Source organism: Hetaerina americana, unplaced genomic scaffold, assembly GCF_022747635.1.
Source record: "Hetaerina americana unplaced genomic scaffold, ioHetAmer1.1.p SCAF_3, whole genome shotgun sequence".
Classification (NCBI taxonomy): domain Eukaryota; kingdom Metazoa; phylum Arthropoda; class Insecta; order Odonata; family Calopterygidae; genus Hetaerina; species Hetaerina americana.
This window is the reverse complement of record NW_027286874.1, coordinates 65,917,907-65,941,751: the sequence shown is the minus strand read 5'-3', so window position 1 is coordinate 65,941,751 and position 23,845 is coordinate 65,917,907. Positions and strand designations below refer to the sequence as shown.

Genomic DNA, 23,845 nt, shown 5'->3' with positions numbered 1-23,845 from the left:
TAAGAGCATTCTCTGCTATATTTACCAATATATCTCTAGTCAAATATTTTCAAGATTCTTATGTTTGATTTTTTGCAAGGACACAGTTCACAAGAATGAAAATTAACAAATTTTTTCTCAATAATTGAGGCCAAAAATAAAATGGAAGTTGAAAACTTATAAACTCAAAAGAGTTTATACTGATGACCAGTACCTACACACTAAATAACAACTGAGATATTATAGCGCTAGAAAAATGTATCTGCATTTAATTTTGGTTTCCTTATACACAATCATGTAAGGACATGAGTCAATGTCTCTCAATGAGAGTCTCTCAAGCTAACTCCAGGTTAAGTAGTCTATGTATTTGGGTGTTACCTTGAGAGAAAATAATAAATGTTAAAGATATAACATGGTTTCAGAATGACATGAACATAGTCTATTATGAGGAAGCTTGGAACTAGAATAGTTTTGAGTATCCAAAATAATGTTCCAACTCAGACAATATAGCTCCACTTTTGAGCATAAATAATGACAAAAAGAAGAAAATATCTCATTTTCACTTTTTGGCAATCATTTATATATTTTTTTTTAAATACCTTTGAAGATAATACTTTTAAACAATATTTCTCTTTATCTTTTTCAAAAATAGTTTTATTTTGTTCAGTTGAAGTGCTCACTTGTAGAATACATTTTTGAATTCTAATGTTCACTTACTCGTATGTGAGGTGAGCTATCTTGGTACAGCCATAACAAAAGTAATTTATATACCCTGTGGCCACATCAGTGAACAGGTATATCTGTGTCCCAGATATTATAGAAATTTGATAAGTCAGGACTCAATTTCATGATAATATCTGAAAATATGTCTTTCTGAAGGACTTATTGTTCAGACATATTAAGAAAATATGGTACCAATGTTAAAAGATTTACAGTACATTCAATACTCTAATATTTAAGATTTCAAAGAAATTAGTACACAAAAGGAATTAGAAATTTGCATTCAATCCCCTCTCTAAACGTAATTCAATGTTTTAAACTGAATTTATTGCACATATGATATAATAAGGGGGTTTATTTCTTTGAAATGTTTCACATCATCAGGTTTTTATGACCCAGAAACTAAATGAATATCTAGCTTATATTTTAAATTAATTCCACTGAGTATGATACTGCAGGATGACAATTCATGATGTATTCATTTCTTCTCTACCACCTTTTTAGAAATAAAATATCTGATATCAATTGTACTAATACAACAATTTAGTTACTCTGCCTTCTTTAGGGTAACTAAAGTATCCAAGGAAACAGGTGGAATATATTCTGTAAAAACCTCAACCAGTGTCTTTATGTATTACATCATTCCCTTCACATCACCCACAGTTGTAGTACATTTTGCTTTGCAATGGAGAGAACTGAAATCGGTTATTTTTAGGAATATCTGTATATGGGGGATTGCAAAAGACCAGGTCATAAGCATTTTTACACCTTTTTACCTTACATTTTTAGATTTGACATAATTTACACAATCTGAGTCAGTGTGAGCAGCCAAAGTTCAGCCTGGTCTATTGCATTGAATTCATAGTTTTTTTTCCTTTTCAAGTGCACTCATGTTCTTGTGGAAATCTGGAAGTCAGTCATTGTGTTTCCCCCTGTTTCAGTATTGAGTCATATCAGGTGTTGTTTTACTAGACAAGTACAGCAAACTGCCAACTAAATTCCTAGAAGAGAATATCACCACCATTTCTTTCATGTTAAAATGATGAATTATTTCATTTTTCAATTTTTATCTCAACATTTCAAATATGTTATTATTAGTGTACCTCTTCAGTAGCAAAATGTTTTTGTTACCTCCATACCAAGGAAAATATTTGGATCTTTCAACTTCTCTCTTTTAAATTTCTTTCTCAAGCCTCTAAAACATAGTATAAATCAGCTACATGGCAACTCATTAGTATTCCATTTTCAGTGCAATAAGTACCTATGTACTGTGCACTTTATTTGTTTATGACAATATTCCATTATATTTCAAGTGTTTATAGCCTTTGCTGTTCAAGAAAATTTTCAATATCAGATTCCATTTAAGATATGTTTGCTGTTATCCCTAGATGGAATTCAGTTCTCATTAAATGTTTTCAATTATTGAACAGCCATCACATTATGTGTTCCAGTTCTTATTATTTAATTGTTTATTTATTATTCTTATAATTTAATTGTTTTCCTCTTCATCATCTGGATCTTCACATTCACTTCTTCCTTCTCTGTCTCCTGTGATTGTTCCTATACCACCATCTTTCTTCATATAGGTTTATTCTGTCACATATATTTTCCTCTTATTTCTCTCTTTTATAATCATTTATCTGCAATCCACGAATAAAAATCTCCATATCACGTGCTCTCTAATCTCTAAAGTATACTCCCAAAACTTTCAAATCACCTCAAATTTATTTAACAACATATATAAGCGAAACCCACTTACACAGTTACATAAAGAAACAACATTCTTAGGGAAATAACACTAATACACCTTACTGAGTAGTAACAATAGATAAAATATAAAATAATAGAAACCATTTATTTATAAAGGGAAGGAGTTACACTCCTGTTCTTAGATTATTAATTTTTCAAAGAGGTATTTAAAATATCAGTCGACTTTACATTTGTATACAAGTTAGCAAATAGATCCAAGCAACAGATAGGTCAGTTATACATATAGCTTGATAGTGTAGCATAAACGATAATGTATCAAAACATCTATTATTATAATATGACACACAAAACTGAACCAAAAACAAATAATATGGCATTAGAATACATGACTGATAATTTTGAATTGAATAACAAGCTCTTGAATGGTTTTACATTGATTTAAGATCCCAAATTTTTGGTCAGTAAGAACATTAGAATGAGGCATATCACTATAATGATTTCAGAGTATAACATTCCCCAGATGAAGAGACCTATGATTGAGAATTTTGAATACATTCAAATTTAAGCACTATAAATAAAAATAAACATTATATATTTATAATATTGACCTTTCTATCGAGGATTAATTTCTCAATAGAAAGTTAAGCACTATAATTTACTCTGATAAGAAGACCATATAGTACAAGTACATTCAATGTGAGGTCTGAAGGGGGGACGTGGTAGTCCAGGGGTAGGGCATTGGACTACTGATCAGATGGCCCAGATTAAATTCCAGGATATGCCTCTGGGCAGTTTTATCCAAGCTGTGTGATTTTTCAGATACCAGATCTTCCTGAGAAACCATCAACAGCATGGAGAAAGAAACTGGCCCCCTTAACATAATGAGTGAATTTCAATCACCAATTGACTTAGTCTTTTGAGTGAGCTCAATCCTCACCTTTGAAATCAACCTTCAGCTGGATAACTGGTTTTTTTTAGTGAACAGTATAAATATCCCCTTAATTCAATGCTCTTGCAATTCCTGGTATTAATGATGTCAAATACCAATTCATATTCTCATGCTTTAGGAGCTGCAAGTAATATATAATTTGTAGATTAGATGTGTCCAATAATGACCATGATTTCTAATCTCAGTAATTCTTTCTAAATCAATATCATAAATTGAGTATGGATAGGAAATTAGCCTATAACAATAACAAATGTTCCTATTACATTTGAATAGGTTTAGCTAAATTTGTTTTGTGAACACTATCCAACCAGGGAATTTGGGTTGAAGTTTCAGAAAGCCAATATCTGAATCGATAATTCTATAAATTTGTCAGCGACCAGCATATAAAAGTACATCAATGAAACAGTGAGCATTATCATTAATCAAAAATTAAATCTGTGAGCCCAGGTGAGAGACTGAGGCAACCTAGTTGTAACTCAGGTGGATATGCAATTCAACTTTCACAGTCTGTAAAATACTCATGTAACCAGCCAGTCAAGAAAAAATGCAATGATCTAAACCAACAGTTTTTCATTTAGAGATCCAACATAGATTAACAATTTTGTAAAAACAGAGCAGCCAGTTTGAAATTCATGTTGCTTAGGAGCTATAATACACTCCAGCTGTGGAGAGATCATGCCATTAGAAAATTTTTCAAAACTTTACCGGTTAAAGTTTCAATGTAAATTGTTCTATAATTTTTGGCAAAATCTTATTGCTCGTTTTAAAGATAGTAACTACAAAGCTAGTTTTACAAGTTAATTTAACTAGACAAAGAGGTTGTTTAAGGTAATGGAGTAAGGATTAAGGAGAAGGTAAAATGATTAAGTAGAATAGCAAAAATATTGACAGGGCCAGGAATCTCATTAATATCAAATTTCCTCAATTACTTCATGTGGTTCATGACAGACACAATATATATCCAAGCACTAGCATGACTATTGGCATGAAAATCAACAAAAACTCGGGAATCATTACTATTTGCGTAGGTTATCAACAAATAATTACCAAAGAGGATGGCAATTTACAACCACTCAAAGGCTACTTCAGAATCAAATTATTGTAAGCATCCTCTTTTTACCTTTAGGGTACTTCATTCAATTCTAAGATGATGCATTGTCAAAAATTACCAATCCAATAACTTTGAAGTTTTCAAATTTTGCAGTGGTTTACCAATCCATAGTTAAAGTTTCACCACATGCAGAACGTATTCCAGTTTTGTTGATGGGAGTTGCAACAGTATTAAATGTCTCTGCAATAGTTCTTTGCTCAAGTCCAAGTCCAACAAAACAGTTTGTATAGATGGTTTCATAATTCTCATCACAAGTTTAGCTACCCCCATTTTGATCAGAATTATACAGTATTAGAGATGGTTAATGTTGTATTCTTGTGCCTTGAAAAGTTTTCCATATATACCTGGGAAAAATCCACCCAAATTATCAATTCTAAATATTTTCACGCCCTGGCAGGTTTAATTTACTTGAAATTCCAGATATTTTTTAGCTTTTACTTCACTTTATGTTTGTTTTTTCAGAGAATACACTATCTTATGGTGTGACATTTTTTAGGAAAAAATATATACTTCTGTGAATTGTATGTCCCCACATCAGTCTGCATGTATTTATTCACATATGCCGTCAAATTGCTAGAGATAAATTTTTCTTTTGGCAAATTTCCTTTCTGCACAGGAGTGGTAAAATTTTACATCTTACTATAGAACTAGAATGGTGTTTTATTTTAGTTTTTTTACATAAGCATGACACTTGCAACCTATTATATAATTCTCTCAGTGTATGTAAGTTTTGACTATCTGTGCCATTATTATTCTAGTACTATTGGACTGAAAATCCAATCCACACAACTTATGTTTTATTCACAAATGATCTATTAGTGTTTCTTTATTCAGGTTTATAGACATTTCTTCTCATAAACCTCAAATTTGTAACTTGTTAAACAACAGTCCTACTGGATTGGTGCAGATTCATATTTAATATTATTACATGTGTACAGTTCTTTTTGAGGTTGGTTATTATATATTGTAGGTAGGTAGATTTAGAAAAGGCAGGAGAAGGCACCAGTGCAGTTCTATTGCCAATATTTATTTACTTTCTTCACAGAACTATGATTAATTTACCAAAGTATTTATGTATCTGTATATCTGATCATTTGCTCAAATTTCAGGATTTATATGCCCTCTGTTAATTGAAAATTGAATAATGTGATTTAATATAAGTTTATATATTTTTCTTCAATTTGTTCTTTCCTTAAAGCTTGAGGATATTGCAATATTTTAATTGACTAAACCAGATTCTGGCCACAATGGCATATTTGCTTATGCTTAAATTTTTCCCACCGGCATTATTTCATGATTATTTTCCATTAACATATTGTATCCAACTGCACGATGTAGTAGTTCAAATAGTCTCAGGTCATGGAATCATGATTACTCATGGTATCATGATACAATATCATAATATCTGTAGTATATGGGATCACAGCTCTGGTGACAATTTTTTTTTTTTATCTTAGCTTTAAATCTGAATACTAAAGGAACATGTAAATGAAATCTATAAAGAAATTCATAAAGAATATATTCAAAAGTCAATGATAAATTAACATAAATGTCTCATAAGTATCCAATTGATTTTTCTTAGATTTAAATCCTGCCTAGCTAAAATTTTAATTAATCCACCAAACTGGTGATGTGGTTTTCAATTGTTTTTATTTTTCCTGTTTATTCTCAGTTCAATGTTGAAAATTTGAAATTCTCTTGGTAAAACACAATATTTTTAAATTGTTATAGCTTCATCAAAGTCCAAATTTGTCTTCTATGTCATGGATTTTTCATTGCTATATTAATAATAATTTCTTCACTATTTTCAAACTTGGAATTGGGGAATTGTTGTCATCAGCATTTTTATCACTCGAATTACTTTAGTTTATTTTTAAAATATGTTAAATGAGTGGAGATGGCATGACAAAAACTATGTCCAAACATCTTTTCCTTGAAGATTTAGAAGTGCCATTGGTTTTTGCCACACAGCCTGATGGTTTATTTCATATTGGCTACAAGCATCTATCTGATCATTTACTGATTCCCTGACGGTATTTTTTAAATTTCTCTTTGGTTTTCCTTGTTGGCATGCCTATGTACCATTTTGGGATAAAATCATGTATATATCTATTTTTAAAAATGTCATTTGTTTTTATTGATTCTGTGTTTTTTTTTAAATAGGAGATAATATTTTGTCTCAATAGATTATGCCCTATTCCTAATGGATTCATTAATATATTCGGGGTTCCTCAATTTTTTACAAATCTGAATTTTAATTATATTTTTTTGTTGTGACCTTGTCATGTAATTTGTAGATTCAGAGAAGAATAGCATTTCAGGTTGACAAGTGGGGTGTCATTACTTCTATAACATATTCATGAGAATTTACACCATCTTTCCCAATTTAACGATATTTTACTCTAACTCGCAGCCTTATATTCCATCCTATTGCTCTTATGAGGGATAATTGATGTGTGGCAAGGTACTTACTTATATAATGTGGCTTACATTGTCATAAATGACATTATCTGGTACTAGAGTTCGTGGTTAAATAAAATTTGTAAGATCTCATTGCATGCCATCATTTATAGATTTGACATTCTTATTAGCTAAAGGGCAAGTATCAATACAATTAGGAAAAGTCTGCCATAAATACATATGAATACCAACATACTGTAGACATTCAGCTCCATCATTGTTAAACCAAAGTCGTGGAACTGAATATGACATCTGACTGTTTTTGAATAAGAGGCATGAATTGTTTTGCATGTTTGGCATTGTTGCACACTTTCAGCCAAGCCATAAACAGTTTTTTAGCTTTGGGAACTGATATGCTTGTAGCAGTGTCTTCTGTGGTTGAGATTCAATGGCTACAGTCTATGCTTGTTATGCTCATGGAATGCCATTCTTGCTTCTATATGTAAGGTATCACTTGATAAATTAAATGGTCTGGAGTTCCCAGGTATCTTATTTCATTCATCATTATATTTAGTAATTATTGATAAAAGAATTATTTCATTTAAAATTTCTTTCTGAATTTAAACTTCCATTTTCCTACTCATGGGTATGAATTTGGACACTGTTACAATGATTTTCAATCAAAATGGTATTTATTAGATTATACAGAGATAGCAGGTAAATAAAATGGAAACATTCTTCAGGCAGGTTTTTTATCATGGACTAAATACTTCAAAAGTTAGTTTCAGCCATACATAGCTTAAAAGAGCTAATTTTATAACAAAGTTTTTGTGTAATGACAACTACCTTATTTTCTGGCCCATAGTGCATACTTCTTTCGCTCAAAATTGTGAACTAAAATTGATCTCTGTCTTATGGGCTAAGGGTTAGTACTTTTTCCAGCATACCATGGCATGCTGTCATGGATTCCTGGGATATTTATGATGAATGAACCTTATGATAGTAGCCAATTTTGGAATGTGATAATCCTTTTTTCCCATGAAATGCTATCTGTGAAATATGCTGGTTTAAATTAATTTGTACTAATAATCCAAAAAATCACAGTACTATCTAAATGGGCCAGTAATTTGGTTCATAGTTTTCCACATATGCATGCCATATGGATAAAATAATAAAATACTGGATGCTGAAGTGGGCATCAAGAGTTCTTTTATATTTTAACATTGGTTTATAGCTCATAGTCATTAAATGTACATGAACCAAAGGCTGTCATCTTTTAAATGTTGTCCTTGCCTTCTTGAAGAAACATATCACCCCCAGTCCCATTTTATGAAGCATCTTTCTACTCATAAAGTACAGTACTTATAAAGCAAACTCATTTTTTGTGGAATCAAATTGAAACAAAGCAGGTGCCTTAATGGTAACTTCTTTAACATTTTGGCATGCTTCCTCATGGAATAGTATCCAATGCCATTTTCCATTTAACTTTAGATAATGGATGCATTACCAATTTTCTACTTCTGAAAAATATCACTTCACATAATTGTAGGCACCATTAATTGTCTACAATCTCTCCTTATTGACTGGCTTTACAAGCTTGAGTGCTACTACTGGATTGACTGTCATTCCAAATGCTGGACAACATCTGGTTCATATATCTTACCTCATGTTATTTGCATTTTGATTTATCTTTGTTTAATTTATTGTCAATGATGATTGGCTGCTTGATCATGCTTTCTCTCAGTTGTACCTGTCATAGTCTTATGATCACAATGTGCATTGACATTTTCAAGATCAACAACATTTTTTCAAACTCACCTTGAAATAAATCTGAAGCATTGCTTAAACCAAAACAAAATATACCTGCAAATTCCAGATGAAGTGTGGACAACATGTCTGTGATTTATCACTTGGCTCTAAACTTTTCATGACAGATGAAACCCTTCTGAAAATTTTTGATTGCAACAAACCTTTTTGCACCCATTTGCATTCTTACTTCACTAGTAGTATGGATCAGTTCTTGGTACTGGAGTAATTGCTCAATTCAATCAGACAGATCAAGATATTGCACTAATTGATATTTATTTACAAGAAGGGGCAGTTGCCTCTCCCATCACCTCAATCCAACTCCATATATATTGCTGAAAACCACTGACTTTCAACATTAACTTTTTTCAGTATTCAAATTCACTGAGACCCGTTTACGCTTAATTCTTAAAGCCATAAGCCAAATATTCATTAGATTTTCTTTAGCCATATAAACAAAAGCATTTATTGGCAAAACACTATTTATATGCAACACTAATTCTGATGCATCACTAATGCTGTTGCATTCTATAGCGTTCCCTCTCTGGCCTCTACAGATTACAAATAAATAATTTAGGATCCTGCATTTTGAACTCTTTCCATCCTATGGCCCAAGCCTTGTTTCCCATTGTATAATTTGAATCTCACTTTCAGGTTTTTCTACTATTGTGGCATGGCCCTCGCTTATTATATTCCGTGCAATCACATATTTTTTTAAATCCATACTCTTTATCACCACATTTCTTTGTCTTTGCATGGAATTTAAATTAAAGTTTGAGCAACCACAAAACACACATTACGGTGCTGGACTTTGTGTTTAATATGGTCAATCTCAGTGAAGTCTCTTTTCTAAAGGGTTTTTCATATTGAAGAGTTTTTTACCCCGAGTACAATCTTTTCCAGAAGTATATTTTCTTTCAGATTATAGTTTGGTTCAATCTCTTTATGTTTGCAAATCTTGATCAAGTAATGCCAATTGGTGAGATTTGTTTGAAGGGTTTGCCTTCCTGTAGCTGATGCCGCTCAAAATTGTGTTGCTCAAAAGTTTCATTGATGTAAGAGTCAAATTTACTATTATTGTCAATCATACCTAGTAATATTTTCTAGTATAGAGAATGTTGACAAAATTCTTGATGACTCAACTACTATGAGGGTCCTTTCATGGAAGAGGCAGCATTGTCTATGAATTCATTTTGTTCCATGATGAGAAGGTACTCCTTAAAATATGATTTTCCAAATTTTTATTCACTGGGAGCATTTTTTTGCCTCTAAATCAAATTCTTTTGGCAGTTTTGTGGGATTGTACCATTATATACTTATTTAATCTAATCACCCTTGAATATTAATGTAATATGCTTACTTTAATAATGTCCTACCAGAATTTCAATAAACTAAGAACAGAAGAATCCATACGAACAGTATCTATTCTGTATAATGAACAAGACGCTGCTGTATGGAAACTATTCTGCTAATATAATCAAAAGAGACCAAATGACAGCCTGTTCAGTGTATCGTACTGAATGCCTTTTTCAGAGAAAGTTTTTCTTCAGTTATGCCCACTTGGCATTTGCAAAAATAATTTATTCGTGAATTTATTTTTATTATTTAGAGATTAAGCCCCAACTATTACTTGAAGTTTATTTTTTTAATATTTAAATAATTATGTTAATTGATTGAAAGCCAGAGCCGATGTGACTCTATACTCAAATATCCTCAGGAATAGTTCATTAAGTCACTCACAAATCATTCATTATACTGACTATGAATCACCAACATTCTTTCCAAAGCTCTTAACATGGATACAGCATTGGACACTCACATATTACATGCATTTATTGAACATATTCAAATCAATATAGACATATATAATAATGATAAAAAATACTCCCAGAATACAAAAAGAGCAAGGAGAGTGCAATTCAAGAGGGTTCAGTAGAACCAGGGATACAGTGTTTAGTGCACTCATATGTTTTCATTTTGTCCTAATTATATTAAGGTATTGAAATATACAGAGGTACACATGTATTCATTGGTCTTCTGAGTGTAAGTTTAAAGTAATACAAATATTATAAAATAGATACAACAATAAAGGAATGTGTAGAGGAAATTGTATGAATGATAAATAGTAGTCTTGTATAAAAAGTATTGCTCTTGAACATTATTTTGCACATATTTTGAAGGAATAAACTGAAATGGTGTTTTCTTTTCAGAGAGAAAAGGAGAGAGGGTCACACATCTCTTATATGTTCCGGTTACCATTTGCAGCAGGGAGTGTTTTTAGTGCTAGTATGCTTGATACTTTGTTATATCAGGCATTTGTAAAAGACTATGTTATTACATTTGTCCGCCTTTTACTTGGAGTTGATCAGGCCCCTGGATCAGGATTTTTGACATCGGTAATGACAATTATTCAAGATTCCCAGTTATCAGTTCATTTTTCATGGTCCATTGTGTAAATTTGATAGCGCGTTTATTTTGTCAGTGTTTTGGCCATTTCAAATTTTGTTGTTCCATTTTTTTAGGGCTAATTTATCTTCTAGGCATTACAAATTGAGAATGAATTTAAGTATCTCTGTGCTTCATTATTTCCTTATTCAAGAGGCATTAATTGAACTTTTACCTTTAATTTTTATTTGAGATCAAATTAGGGCACAGGCATATATACTGCATGATATTATGAAGTTGCCTGCAAATGTTTGCCACCTGCATAGTTTCTCATGTAAATTTGAGTAGCAGAACAGAAGGTGATGTCAAAATAATCAGCCACTGTTGTAATAGGTAGTGTAATTGACTTGAAATAATGTGACGAGGTGTAATTTAATCAGCTGGCTGCCAATTTTTATTTCCACTTTCACTATTTTCCATGCTTTCCTATAAATTTCTCTGCATTTGTACTAAATGAATCATATCAACATGGTCAACCATGTCTCATTACCCTGACTATCATTGCACACCATGATTCTTTATCCATTACTCCTTCTTATGCAGACTGATCCTGGTATTTTTATCGTGGCATATATATGTGCATTCACATCTCCTTACTAAACACTAACTGTTCATTTGAGCAAAAAAACCCTCAATCATTTTTTTCAGTCCTCTGACAATGATCTTTAGTGCTAGTATTGCATTATGGGAAATGAAACCCATGATTCCATAGTCCTCATAATTCACTGATTTATTATAATTTTGGATGAGGATTTTAACTGATAAGTAAATTCAAGCTTAACTTCTTTAATGTAAATGATTCAGCATAAGTAAATAGATTTACCATCCATTGTGTCCTCTGCCCAAAAGTACCTATGTATACAGACGTTTTTATTTGCCACAGATATTCTCTTAACTTTCATTGCATTCCTTTGAAACTGATTACCACATAATGTTATTTACTTCATGTGAAAATTTTTCACCAACAATTGTCCCAACATTTTATCCCTTGCAATGTTTAATCATCTGATTAGTAATCTTTTTCAAGCAATTAATTATTCAAGTATGTGAATTTTAAGTTTATAATATTCTCTTTTAGATGAAAATCACCAAGGATGACATGTGGATTAGAACCTATGGAAGATTATATCAAAAACTCTGCTCAACTACATGTGAAATCCCAATTGGAATTTATAGGACACAAGATACATTAGCTTGTGATTCTTCACATGTAAGAAATAATGGGAATGTTTCTTTATATTCTTATTAAATTTTCAACTAAAAATTAACATTAAAAATTGATTGTTTTCTACCATATCTAGGTACCACATGTATTACTTCTTGTAATTGATGCATGTTTATAGCATTTTAGGATATTAATATAGCTGTACAATATTATTAAAGCATCCTGTTTTTCAGAAAGGTTTCACGAGTTAAACACTATACATAGTAGAAAATACTGAAAAAGCAAGAATGCATGAAATTAGTCTGTTGCAGAGAATTAGAATTGATAAGCTTTTATGTTTGAGTCCATAATATTAAACTGCATGGCTTTTGGATTGTTTTGATTATTTTGTTTTTGTTCAAGCCTAACCAAGGAAAAGTCAAAGACAGCTACGGGGTCATGCACAAAACGAAATCAGAAAGCACAAATTGTCTCCGTTGCTCGGGCCAATTTGGTTCAATGGTAAGTAAAATGCTGGCTGATTTGTAATTTGGAAAATAAGTATTTTTTTCATGGCAAGGGTTTTCAGAATGTACTATTATATGTTAGGTTTGCATAAAAAAATCTTCAATTGTCATTCAAACATTTAACTAGCTGCACAATAAATATTATTGTTCAGATCAGAACAAACTTTCACATAATTACTCTGATACAAATTTCACCTTTGCCACAAAAAGATACAGTTTTATTTGAAAAATTTGCAATCAATTTTATTAATCTTAGAATTTTTGTAAAATGCAACATTGATCTTTTAAAAAATGTAATTGAAAATATATTGAATTGTGTCTTTTCTTTTACTAAGCATCTTTTAGTAGTTCACCAAGATTCAATATCAAACTAAAAAATATCAATAAGTGGTCATTTGGTCATTATTCCTTTTCTCTGCTTTATTTCATCAAAAACTGCACCTACAATGCATAGATTTGACAAATATTGATTGCTTCCTTAATGATACCTTAATGCACAACTGTAATTCAATTGCTTATTTGATTCACATAATTTTTTCACCTCTTTTTTGCACAATGCATATTGCACAAGACTGCCTGATAATGAATAGCTTGCTCCTCATTGAATCATCATTTTTATCATGTGAAAAAATTATTCTGCAATTTTAAGGCCAGCTATATTGTTACTTAACAATGTTAAAGGATAATTTTGCTTAAACAATATGAATTTTTGAAAAATCATTCATTAAAATGGTGCTTTTTGTGAAATGGAACCTATGTATAATGTATAATTATTTGAATTTATCTCGGTAATTTGATGAGGACCTGCCTTGATTTTTCATCTTTCTGCTTATTTTATTTACTTTCTCTTTTAAAGGAAGCTTTTATGTGCATTCATACATACATAAAAATGTCTTCAAATAACCTTTACTTGTTTGGAGCTGCTTTTGAATGGCATTTGAGGATTTATTTATTGCATTTTATTTATTTTATTGTCAGCCATGGCTATTTAAAAACAATTGACAAATATGTACTTTTAAAAGTATGTTGTGGTACAATTTTGAGTGTTTTATCTTCTGACATAATTAAAAAGAAGTACCTACCTAACACCTATTTGATTAAAAACATTCCTCACTCTAAGAATGCATGTCTAAGAAGCAATGATTCTTAATATTGCCAATGAGTCTATCATTGTCAATAATGAGATTGTATATATTAATAATCTGTTATGCTTATTTTTATTTTAAAAATACTCTGAACAACACGAATATTGTAATCTTTATGCTTTGTGTTATTCTCGAGGGCTTAACTGTCAGCCCCAAAATGGTTTTCTTCATTGTATGTCTATTTAAATATCTATAATACACTTTTACCTTATCAAATAACACAGATAATTTACCATGCATGGAATTTCATATGTATCTTTACTTTAATTAACTGTTAAAAACTAAACTTGAGCTTGTATTAATTAATTATGAAACAAAATACATTTTAACTTTCATTCTGTATGTCACTATTTCAATTTGCCTGATTGTATCTGGAAGAGTGTGCCATACGAGGGAGTCACAGTTTTTACAGTCACACATTTGATTTAAAAATCTGATTTTTTTTATTTATGGACATAAGCCTATTTAAGCTCAGTACTCAAAAAAAATAGGGCCTCCCAATGCCTGTATCTCTAACTTTTCCATTTTCTCATTTTTCCAATCATAATAAGGAATGATCATGCAGTCATTTGGAAAATATTAAGCTTTATGGCACTAGTGAAAATCATCATTTGGAATATCTACCTTATTATGAAACAAAGTCCTCCCAATTAATTATTTTTACAATAAATACAACGAAAATATTAATCAATTTATAAATAAAATCAATATATAATAGTGATTATCATGAGAAGCAGAATTTCTACCCTCTTTCTCAAATGTAGCCCAAATGCCTTGGTTCATTTTTCTCCTCCAGTCAACCCACATTTTAGCTATGTCCTGTGAGAGAAGGTTTTTTTGAGCTGCCTGATAAATTCTATTCCGTCTAATTTTACACCCGAATGCACTACTCAGAAGCTTAGTATCATTTACACAAATATCATATCATCTACTTAGCACGATTGGTATGTACCATATTCGTTGCAAATGCATGTTTGATATTTCCAAATTTAATTGTCTATCTGATAACGCCTAGTTCAGTTGCCTCTCAAGCACATGGTGTTAAAGAATTTGAGTTTCATGCTTCATTTACAATTATTATCGAGAAACTTTCCTTGTTGGTGCCATACCAAACTTATTCCATCGTATTAAAATATTACTTTCATCCATTAAATTTATAGCTACACCTAATGTTAATATCCTAATCAGCATACTAGACCATCCCCCTATCATTTTTATTCTTTGCATTATTAGATAGGTTGTATTTCTTATACCAAAGCAAATCAAAGCCAATTCCAATTTCTTATCATCATTGTGTTAGAGCTTTTACATGAACTACCAGAGAAGCCAAAATATAATGCTTTTATAGGACAGCTCAACTATGTATCCAAGAGAAGTAAACTGATCCTCTTCAACCAGGTTTTTTCATGTTTTATATTTTATTCATATAATCCAAAAGTACAAGGCCTTTGGGTGCATGACAAATTGGAAAAAAAAGCAAAAGCATACAGTGGTATGTAACATTCCATATTGATAATAAGTACAGACTGGGAAATTCAGCCAGGAAGAAGATGAAGAGGAAGGAGATTTCAGAAGAGATTATTTGGAGGCAGGTTATTTGGTAGTTATGGAGGATATCAAAAAGATTTGAAGTTGGGGAAATGTTTCAAAAAATCATTTTGTGTTAATGGGGGAAAAGAAAGATGAGGGAATGTTAAAGAGTTAAATCAACAGGATTTTGTGAAAAGGCATTCAATGAATTTATGACAGATATGCACAGGTGGCCTATAGCAGCCATTTCCATTTTCTTGAAAAGCATGGCATCAGTGTGAATACTCTGATCAGTTAGCATGGTGGTGCCAAGGGATTATTTGATGTTTTTGGGAGAGGAGCTATTGAAATGAAAATGATAATACCACATTTCCTGGCCAAATGCACTTTTTTAGTCAAAAATGTCATCTTAAATTGGCTTGCTATTTAATGGTTAGAGGATGAGATTTTTTAGCATTCCAAGGCATAATGGTTAGCCTTAAGTGAAAATAACTTTGTGGATGATTTTCGTAGCAGTTGTGGACCACCTCTTCTGTTGCTTATGTATCTATAGATAAGTATTGTTCAATAAAGAATGATCAGACATTTTCATTCCCATAAATTAGTGTCCAAAAATGAAATATAAGCTACTTTTCTGAGCTAAATGTGTCATATACAGGTATATGTGAGGAACCTGAGTGAATGAGAAAAAACCTATATGTGTGGTATAAGTTTCATTGGTTTGACTTTAGTATTGTATCAGCAGCAGCTATTGCAAGCTGAAGTATGTTCAGTTTGACTAAGGCAAAGATGGAGGAAACATGCAACACTGCATTAAAGTTTTGGTTTTGCCTAAACAAAGCTGAGGCCTACATGTATGTGGTCCCAGAGAAGGTTGATGGAAAGTCTTTTCTTACCTATAGAAGAGCTGAAAGATTACTCAGTAAATTTAAAGAGAGAAATCAATATTAATGGAATGTAGACTGGGAGCTTCAGTCTCTGTTGTAATGGAAGTATGCATTAACACTACTGCTGCCATTGAGAGAGAAAATCATTAAGTAACATGAAGAGCGCTTTCAGAAATATGAAATTTTCAGTAAATGTTAGTCACCCATAAGGTGATAGCAGAAAAATTCCAGATCTGATCTGTTTTTGCACAGTGGGTTCCATGAAACTTCCATTGAAACTATCTAAGTGAGTTCCTCATGCTCCTATAATCCAGATCCAAATCCCCATGTAACTTTTTCCTGTTCCTCAATGTGAATAAACACCTTCATTAAAAGTTTGTAATCGTCAGGAGCAGGCATAGGCAAACTGAATTTGTTTCAAATTGCAACAGCTGCTGCTGAGATATTACTTGATTCAAATAAATAAAACCTCTACCACATCTAAATTACACATTAAGCTAACAGCAAACCAAAAAAATTGTAGTTTCATGTAATTAATTATGCAAGTTAAAAAATTTGTGACCATACTTTATTGAGCAGCCCTCATAATTACAAAGCACCAATTTCAATTATGAAAACATTTGGACCAAATAAGTAACTAAAGAAATTGCTTCTGAATTCTCTCCCATTACTTCATATAATTAGTATGCAAAATTAAAGAGGTCTTGATTCAAAGATTTTGTTTGTGAGATTTCATCTCTCTTTGTTATTAAAACCACAATAATTAATGCATATTTAGAAGTCTCTTTAGTAAAATATCAGGCATTATGTTTTATTACTTCACCATATACACAGAGGTTGAATCTAGAAGCATATAAATTGAGCTTAATATACCTTCTTTATTCATCCAAGCATCTACACACCAAACACCAAAGTTTTGTACTGAGCCATGAGATAGATATTTCGTGAAGGTAGAGACCCAATTTGACATTAAGAGCAATTTAATAGAAAAGCAAAGTTTTGGTACCAGAAATTTAAAATACAGGTATCATGAATATGTGAAGATGAATTTCAATTCAGGTTTCCTCAATTTAAGACATTAAATTTAATGAATTCCTTGTCACTGGGCTTCCAGCATGCATCAAGGCTACGTCAAGTACATAATATTATACTGTGTGCAAAAGGACACATTGATCATGTTACGGAAATGCAGCAAATCTCGTTCTAATTTACCATATACAAGGGTATGGTAGTTAATCATTTCAAATGTTTTTTTTGGTCTAGTAAGAATTAAGTATGATATAGTTTAAGAAGAGAATAAACATTTGTCTAGATGATAAATATTTTGACCATCTCTTATGAAATGTATGCAATTCTGTTATTTTTACTTCACAGTATTCAGTGAATCTTTTAGATGAGGCAAGAGACAACCATGCACAAATGATAGAACGTGCTGAGATTGCAAATCTAGTACGCTCAAGAATGGAATCACTTTCACTGCCAAGTGTTGAATATGATGATGTCAGTGAGAAGAGGAGCAATCTATCCTATGTCATTATCAACCCCAGTTGTGACCTTAAACTTGAGGAAGGTGATATCATGTCAGTAAATCAATCTTTATCATTCTATTTCATTGTAAAAACTAAGGTGCATGCATTTGTACTGTAGTAGAAACCAGTTAACACAAATTATAGGGAGGACACCCAAACACTTCATTTTTAAAAAGTTCCAGAGTAAAATTTTTCTGAGATACTTAGATGGGAACATTAATCAATATATTATATAAAAAACAATATTTATTTTCCAAAATTTGCTCAAATTCATTTATCATTGTAGTCACTTAAATTAGTTGATCGGGTAGTCTGACTGGGCTATTGACCAGAGGGCCCAGGTTCAATACCAAGTGATGCCCCTGAGAACCCTCAGTTTCACTCAAGCTATGTGACCTTTTAGGTACCACATCTTCCTGGGAAATCATAGGCGGTAGCACCCCCTATCCTGATTTGTGGATTTCACACATGCTATATAGGGCTTAGTATTAGGTCAGCTCCACCCTTGCCTACCATCCCAACCCTGGGGTTGGTTTCTGTGGTTTTTCTCACCTAAATCCTGTGATTATACATCCACCATGTGATTTCAGTAATTTAAACAATCTTCTCAATGCATTTTATTACTGCATATTCTCACTCATGTGTTAATGGAAAATCTTATTAGGAGTTTTATAAGAGGTTTTGTAAGAAACTGCCATGGCGAGAGGAGTGGATTTGGAACTAAGCCAAAAATGCAGTTTCATGTTACTCCTAAAAAAATTATTTTCCAGGATTAATTTTCTGAGGAGAAAAATCTTTTCATGTGAACTGTTTTTTGAGTTAACCATTCCATGTAAATGCAGATTTATCCTAAAAAATGCTGTGCCTGGAATGGGCCGCTACTGCATCCATTTCAATGAATACTTAATGCTCTCTTTTTTGTCTTAATTGGTTTCCACTGCATTAATTGGAAACTGAAATTCTCTCCCAGCAAAAGACATTGAGCTTTTTTATGAAATAAATGCCTTTCAATGCTTAGTATGTACAGAAATCAAAATATTTTTGCTAGAGTTAATTTTGTCAATGTATCTGAATGTTATATTTGGTTCTTTCTTAGCACACCAAGTAAGTAATGTCATTGCTTTGCAGCTATCTTATACGTCCAAGTCCATTCTCTGCTCAGAAAACATTTGAAAGGCACAACAGCAGAAGAAAATCCAACATCAGCTTTTGTACACAGCAGCAGCTTGCAAGTGTGGGAATCTGTGCTGGAGGTGGGGTTGGTTTACCAGGGATTCCTGGAAGGAGGGGCTCTGGAATCTTCCAGCGACCACCTCCACTTGCCACAAAAGCAAACTCATTATCCCTTCCAGACAGCCCCACAGTGGCTGGTGCTTGCCGAAGTCGATCAAATTCTCTCAGGGTGGATGATATCCTACTTCGACGATCAAATTCACTCAGACAGGGCTTGGTTGCAGCCGCAGCTGCTGCAGCCGCGGCAAGACAGGGTAAGGACAGTTACGATGACCTGGGGGTTGATGCAAGCGTTGCCACGACATCTGGGACGAGTGGAGCAAGTGGTGGTATCAAAATAGCCCTGAACGGCAGCATTGGACTGGAAGTAACCCCACCAGAGGAGGGGATGAGCATGGCCGGAACAGGGAGCATGGGTAACCTTGGTAGTATTGGGGGAGGTAGCAGCGGAATGGGGGGTGGGAACAGCAGTGGAATGTCCGCAGAAGCGCAACATCTCCAAGGAACCATTGTATGATATAACCTAATGTGGGGGAGGAGACTGAGTGCTTCCAATAGGAATAAGTGGATCTAATCCAATTGCACTCTTTCCCCACCTCCACACCCTTTTGTAAAAGGAAAAGGAGTTATATAAGTAAATGCCTGAAAGCATTGCAAGTTTTTTCAGAAGATACACATAATGGCATTGTGTCCTCTTGAAAGCACTGGCACAAAGAAATCATGATGGGCTAGCAACAGCAAGGGATAATCCATGCTCCCTGCCACATGTATGCCAATTATGTACATTTGGTACTGTATATTCGAGAGTGATTTAACATGTTGAGTATATACATGATGAAGCAATGAAGTTTCAAAAAAGAAAATCTGATATCGGTACTAAAAAAGTGCTTCATGCACACTTTTACTCGTATACATATGTATTTATGTATTGATAATTAATGGCATAATTTCTCCAAGAGCATGCTGGTATGCTCAGGAAAGTCCTTAATGTAAAGATTCCTAACAATTGGGTGAAGTCATAGATAAATTCTTCTTGGCCCTTTTCAATTGGAATGAGAATGACTGATTACAGACTGTGATTAATATCTGGTTGGTGAATGATGATGACTTGCTATGTATGAATGTAAATTAAGTGAAACGACAGGCATTGACTCCTAGGGTGGAATGGGAGTGGAAGTGGGAACAATATAAACTTTAAATTAATATTTCTGCTAATAAAAATTTTATATACACTTGAATCAATGAAAGATTTTATCTAGCAGCCTTTTAAGAAAAACGAAAATATTGGGTAACTAACTGATATGGCTCATGCACTACCACTTGCATGGGTGCATGCAGACAAGCACTCATTTGAATGTCAAGGCATATCTTTTATCCAGAAATCACTTGGTAAAATCGTCCAACAAATAGTATCGAAATGAAACTTGTCTTCTTTTAGAATTTACTTCAGTGAGTGAATAACTAATAGTAAATATTAAATATAATAGTTACAAGCTCCGCTAAAATTGATCCTATCTGTTTAGTAAAAGTAGTCAGTTCTTAGACTTTTTCAGTAAAATATGTACAAGAATTTTTTGAAAGGACGACCAATAACATTCAGGGAAAAATAGATACTTATTCCAAAAACAAAATAAGGTACATATAAGTTTAAGGAGTTACATCTGAGATTTGATTTGAAACCACATTTTCTCCAATCATCCTCAAATATTCCATTTACAATTTTTTAAATAATTGTTTACTAAATTTTCAGAAGCACTTTTACCAAAAGTTGCCAAGTGATTTCTGGTTGTCATTATCATATTAAAATGCTTGAAAATCATTTGCATAATTTTTTAAGAAAACTTTTTACAACAATGCAACAAGTATGGGAAAATGTCTGCATGCCTAATGCATACCTTCTTTAATTTCAAGAATAGTTAAACAAGAGTATAATATTTTAATTCTTCATTAAAATAATTAATGCAAAATTGAGGTAATTCAATATGCAAAATGTAGTATGATACATTGAAGTTACGTTTCGTAACTATAGTTCTATAGTGAGAGAGAACTCTTTCTTTGGAAGTTCAGGTCATCTGATCAAATTTCACATTAGCTTTTCATTCAAAGGAAGCCTTTGATTTTCAAGTCAATTAATATAAGGCATTTAATTAAGTATTTTGGGGGAAAATTGATATAGAAAGTTCCTTTCTCCTAATTGGTACATGATTCAGCAGTCAGATCTGGCAGTTTGGGGCACATTACTCCAAAGTACATGTTACAGCTTAGAAGATGAGAAAATTAATAGTTATATTTGAGCACTGCTATTTAGGCATTGGTGATTACTTTGAAAAATGATACCAATCGAATGCTTTCCAACGAATTTCAATATTTGTTTTCTTCTACCATGAAAGTTGTTATGTATATATGCTTTAATATCTCTTGATACTTTCTCATTGTCTTGGCTAATATAATTCTCTCGTTTCTTGAATGCCATCTGTTCGGAAGCAATATAGCCTACACATATGTAAAAAAAAATTGGAAGTTAGCTGTCACAGTTGTTGAGGCAAGTGCTGCACAGTGGACTGTAGAAGATCACTCTGCAGCAGCGAATGGTTTTGTTGGGATTCTTCTAATTATATGGCCAACACTATAGTTAACATTTATGCAACACAACTGCACATATTTTTCACATCTGCTTACATGGAATATGTTCTGGTACAGCAGAAAAGAAAAATAGCTTCTCTTTCATTCTTCTTTTCTCAACTTACAGGGATGCCAAACTTGTCAGATCAAACTGTCAGATTCTGTAGGTACCATAAGCATTAGTCTCCTCTTCAACTGATAATATCTAAAAGTATATTTGAATTCATATTATAACACAGCCTTTAACTTTCCTCAGAGCACTGAGAATAAACGATTGATTTCAGGAGGGCTTGGGTATTTAAATGCTTTTTTTACTTCAATTATTATTACAATTATTTTGTCAACAAAAGATAAATTCAATGTGTCCCCATGTCAATGGAAACTACTTTATGAAATCTTAATTTATTTCAAATGATTTATATAAATATTCGTGATTTAATCCATGTATCACATTTTGAATATCATATCTATAAGTTTTACATAACTTCATCCATCAGCTCTGTATGAGAGATGTATAGTATGAGAATCAAGTCCTCTATTTTTATAAACTCTCATTCAAATCTGCTAAATGTTGATTACAAGTTGTTCCACTTTGTTACACAAGAGATCTTACAGTTTCAAAATATGATTTTTAAGAAAATTTTTATGCAAAAATTGAATAATTTTGTAATCAATCAGCCTTCTACAACTATGGAACTATCCACCAACCAGGGAACCACATTTGATAATTTTAATAGTCTGGCTGAAATCTAGGACGAGATGCAATTGATAAACAAAAATCGATTTTAAGAATGTAAAAATATATGTCCTAAATTTTTCAGGGGGTGCCAAATTTAATGAATGCTACATCCTTGTATATTCCCTTGTTAACAGTGAATATCTGGGAAATAGAGACCTCCCAGCTAGGAGTATAAATAGCTATAATTTTCTGATGTAGAATTGGTGCATGAAAATGACTGAAATTTTGCCTAATTTTAATCTATTTGATGGAGGTTGTAATGCTGCTGAGTAATCAATACTTGAAGTGGTAATGGAAAAACCTTTCTTCATAAAAAATTTTAAAATCTATGTATATTGTGTGAAAGTGTGGGTAAACTACGCTTGAAAATCATGTATATTATGGAAGAGCACATTATATATTGTATTTTGCTGACTCTTTTTTATTTCATTTCATGATGTGAAGCCCCTAATTATGAATTCATAAAATTGAGTATTCCAATTCAAGGGATTCTATTTTGAAGCATCGAAGTGCATACAGGTATACACAAGTATAGGTACCAGCCATATACTTTTAATGGTACCTACTACAAACATTTTTGGCTTCCCATTTCCAGTTTTTGATACTTATTGAGGAATACCAACACAAGTTAACAAATGCATCGCTGAGAACCATAATACCAATCACCTGCAAGGGAGGTTTGTTTTGGTTACTTTTATAGCCAAGTGTAGAATATTTATTTTTACTCTATGTCAAAAATTAAATTTTCATTTTCAGTTTTTCAATAAGATAATTTAATTCTGATATTAATTCAAACTAAACGATATAGTGTTGCTGTCACAACTCTCCCTGAATGGTTAATCACGAATAAAAGGAATGTAATCACAGGAATAAGACACTAGAATTCAGTTAAAAATGGCTTTAAAAACAAGGAGAAAGTATAGCTTGTTAAATGTGAAAGCAGATGCATATGAATGAATTCCTATGGCATGATGATTTCCAAGCACTTGGAGATGGAAGGAGACCCTAGGAGAGGAGATCCTAGTCATTGAGAAGTATCACTAGGCTGCTGGAAAGGTCATGACTGGCCCCTTTAGCAGACCTGCATAATGTTTGCTATATATATGAGGTACACGATACTTATACTCCAGGTATGTTATTCACTATTGTTTTCACATGGTTCCAAAGTTACGGAAATTATCAAATGTAAATTTTTGCACTAGAGTCACATGTTACCATTTATTAATTTTTTAATGTTACATAGTTAATTTTATATTCTAGTAGATTTGCAATAGTATTAAACTGCAATGTGGTTAGAATTAAAACAATGGTGAACAAAACATATCTGTCAACATTTTCATTATTTTTATTAAAATTACATACAATTAAA

General features: G+C 32.3%; 1 protein-coding gene across 1 annotated transcript in view; it reads left to right on the top strand.

Moving 5' to 3' along the window:
* SLO2 (slowpoke 2) overlaps nucleotides 1–22,890 on the top strand; it is a 180,610-nt gene extending 157,720 nt beyond the window's left edge. Inside the window, exons 21-25 of the mRNA XM_071587132.1 lie at nucleotides 10,886–11,071; nucleotides 12,199–12,330; nucleotides 12,688–12,786; nucleotides 17,728–17,933; nucleotides 19,011–22,890. Coding sequence (XP_071443233.1) covers nucleotides 10,886–11,071; nucleotides 12,199–12,330; nucleotides 12,688–12,786; nucleotides 17,728–17,933; nucleotides 19,011–19,632 — 1,245 coding nt within the window. The 3' untranslated portion in view covers nucleotides 19,633–22,890. The remainder of the gene's footprint in view (nucleotides 1–10,885; nucleotides 11,072–12,198; nucleotides 12,331–12,687; nucleotides 12,787–17,727; nucleotides 17,934–19,010) is intronic.
* The last annotated feature ends 955 nt before the right edge of the window (nucleotides 22,891–23,845 follow it).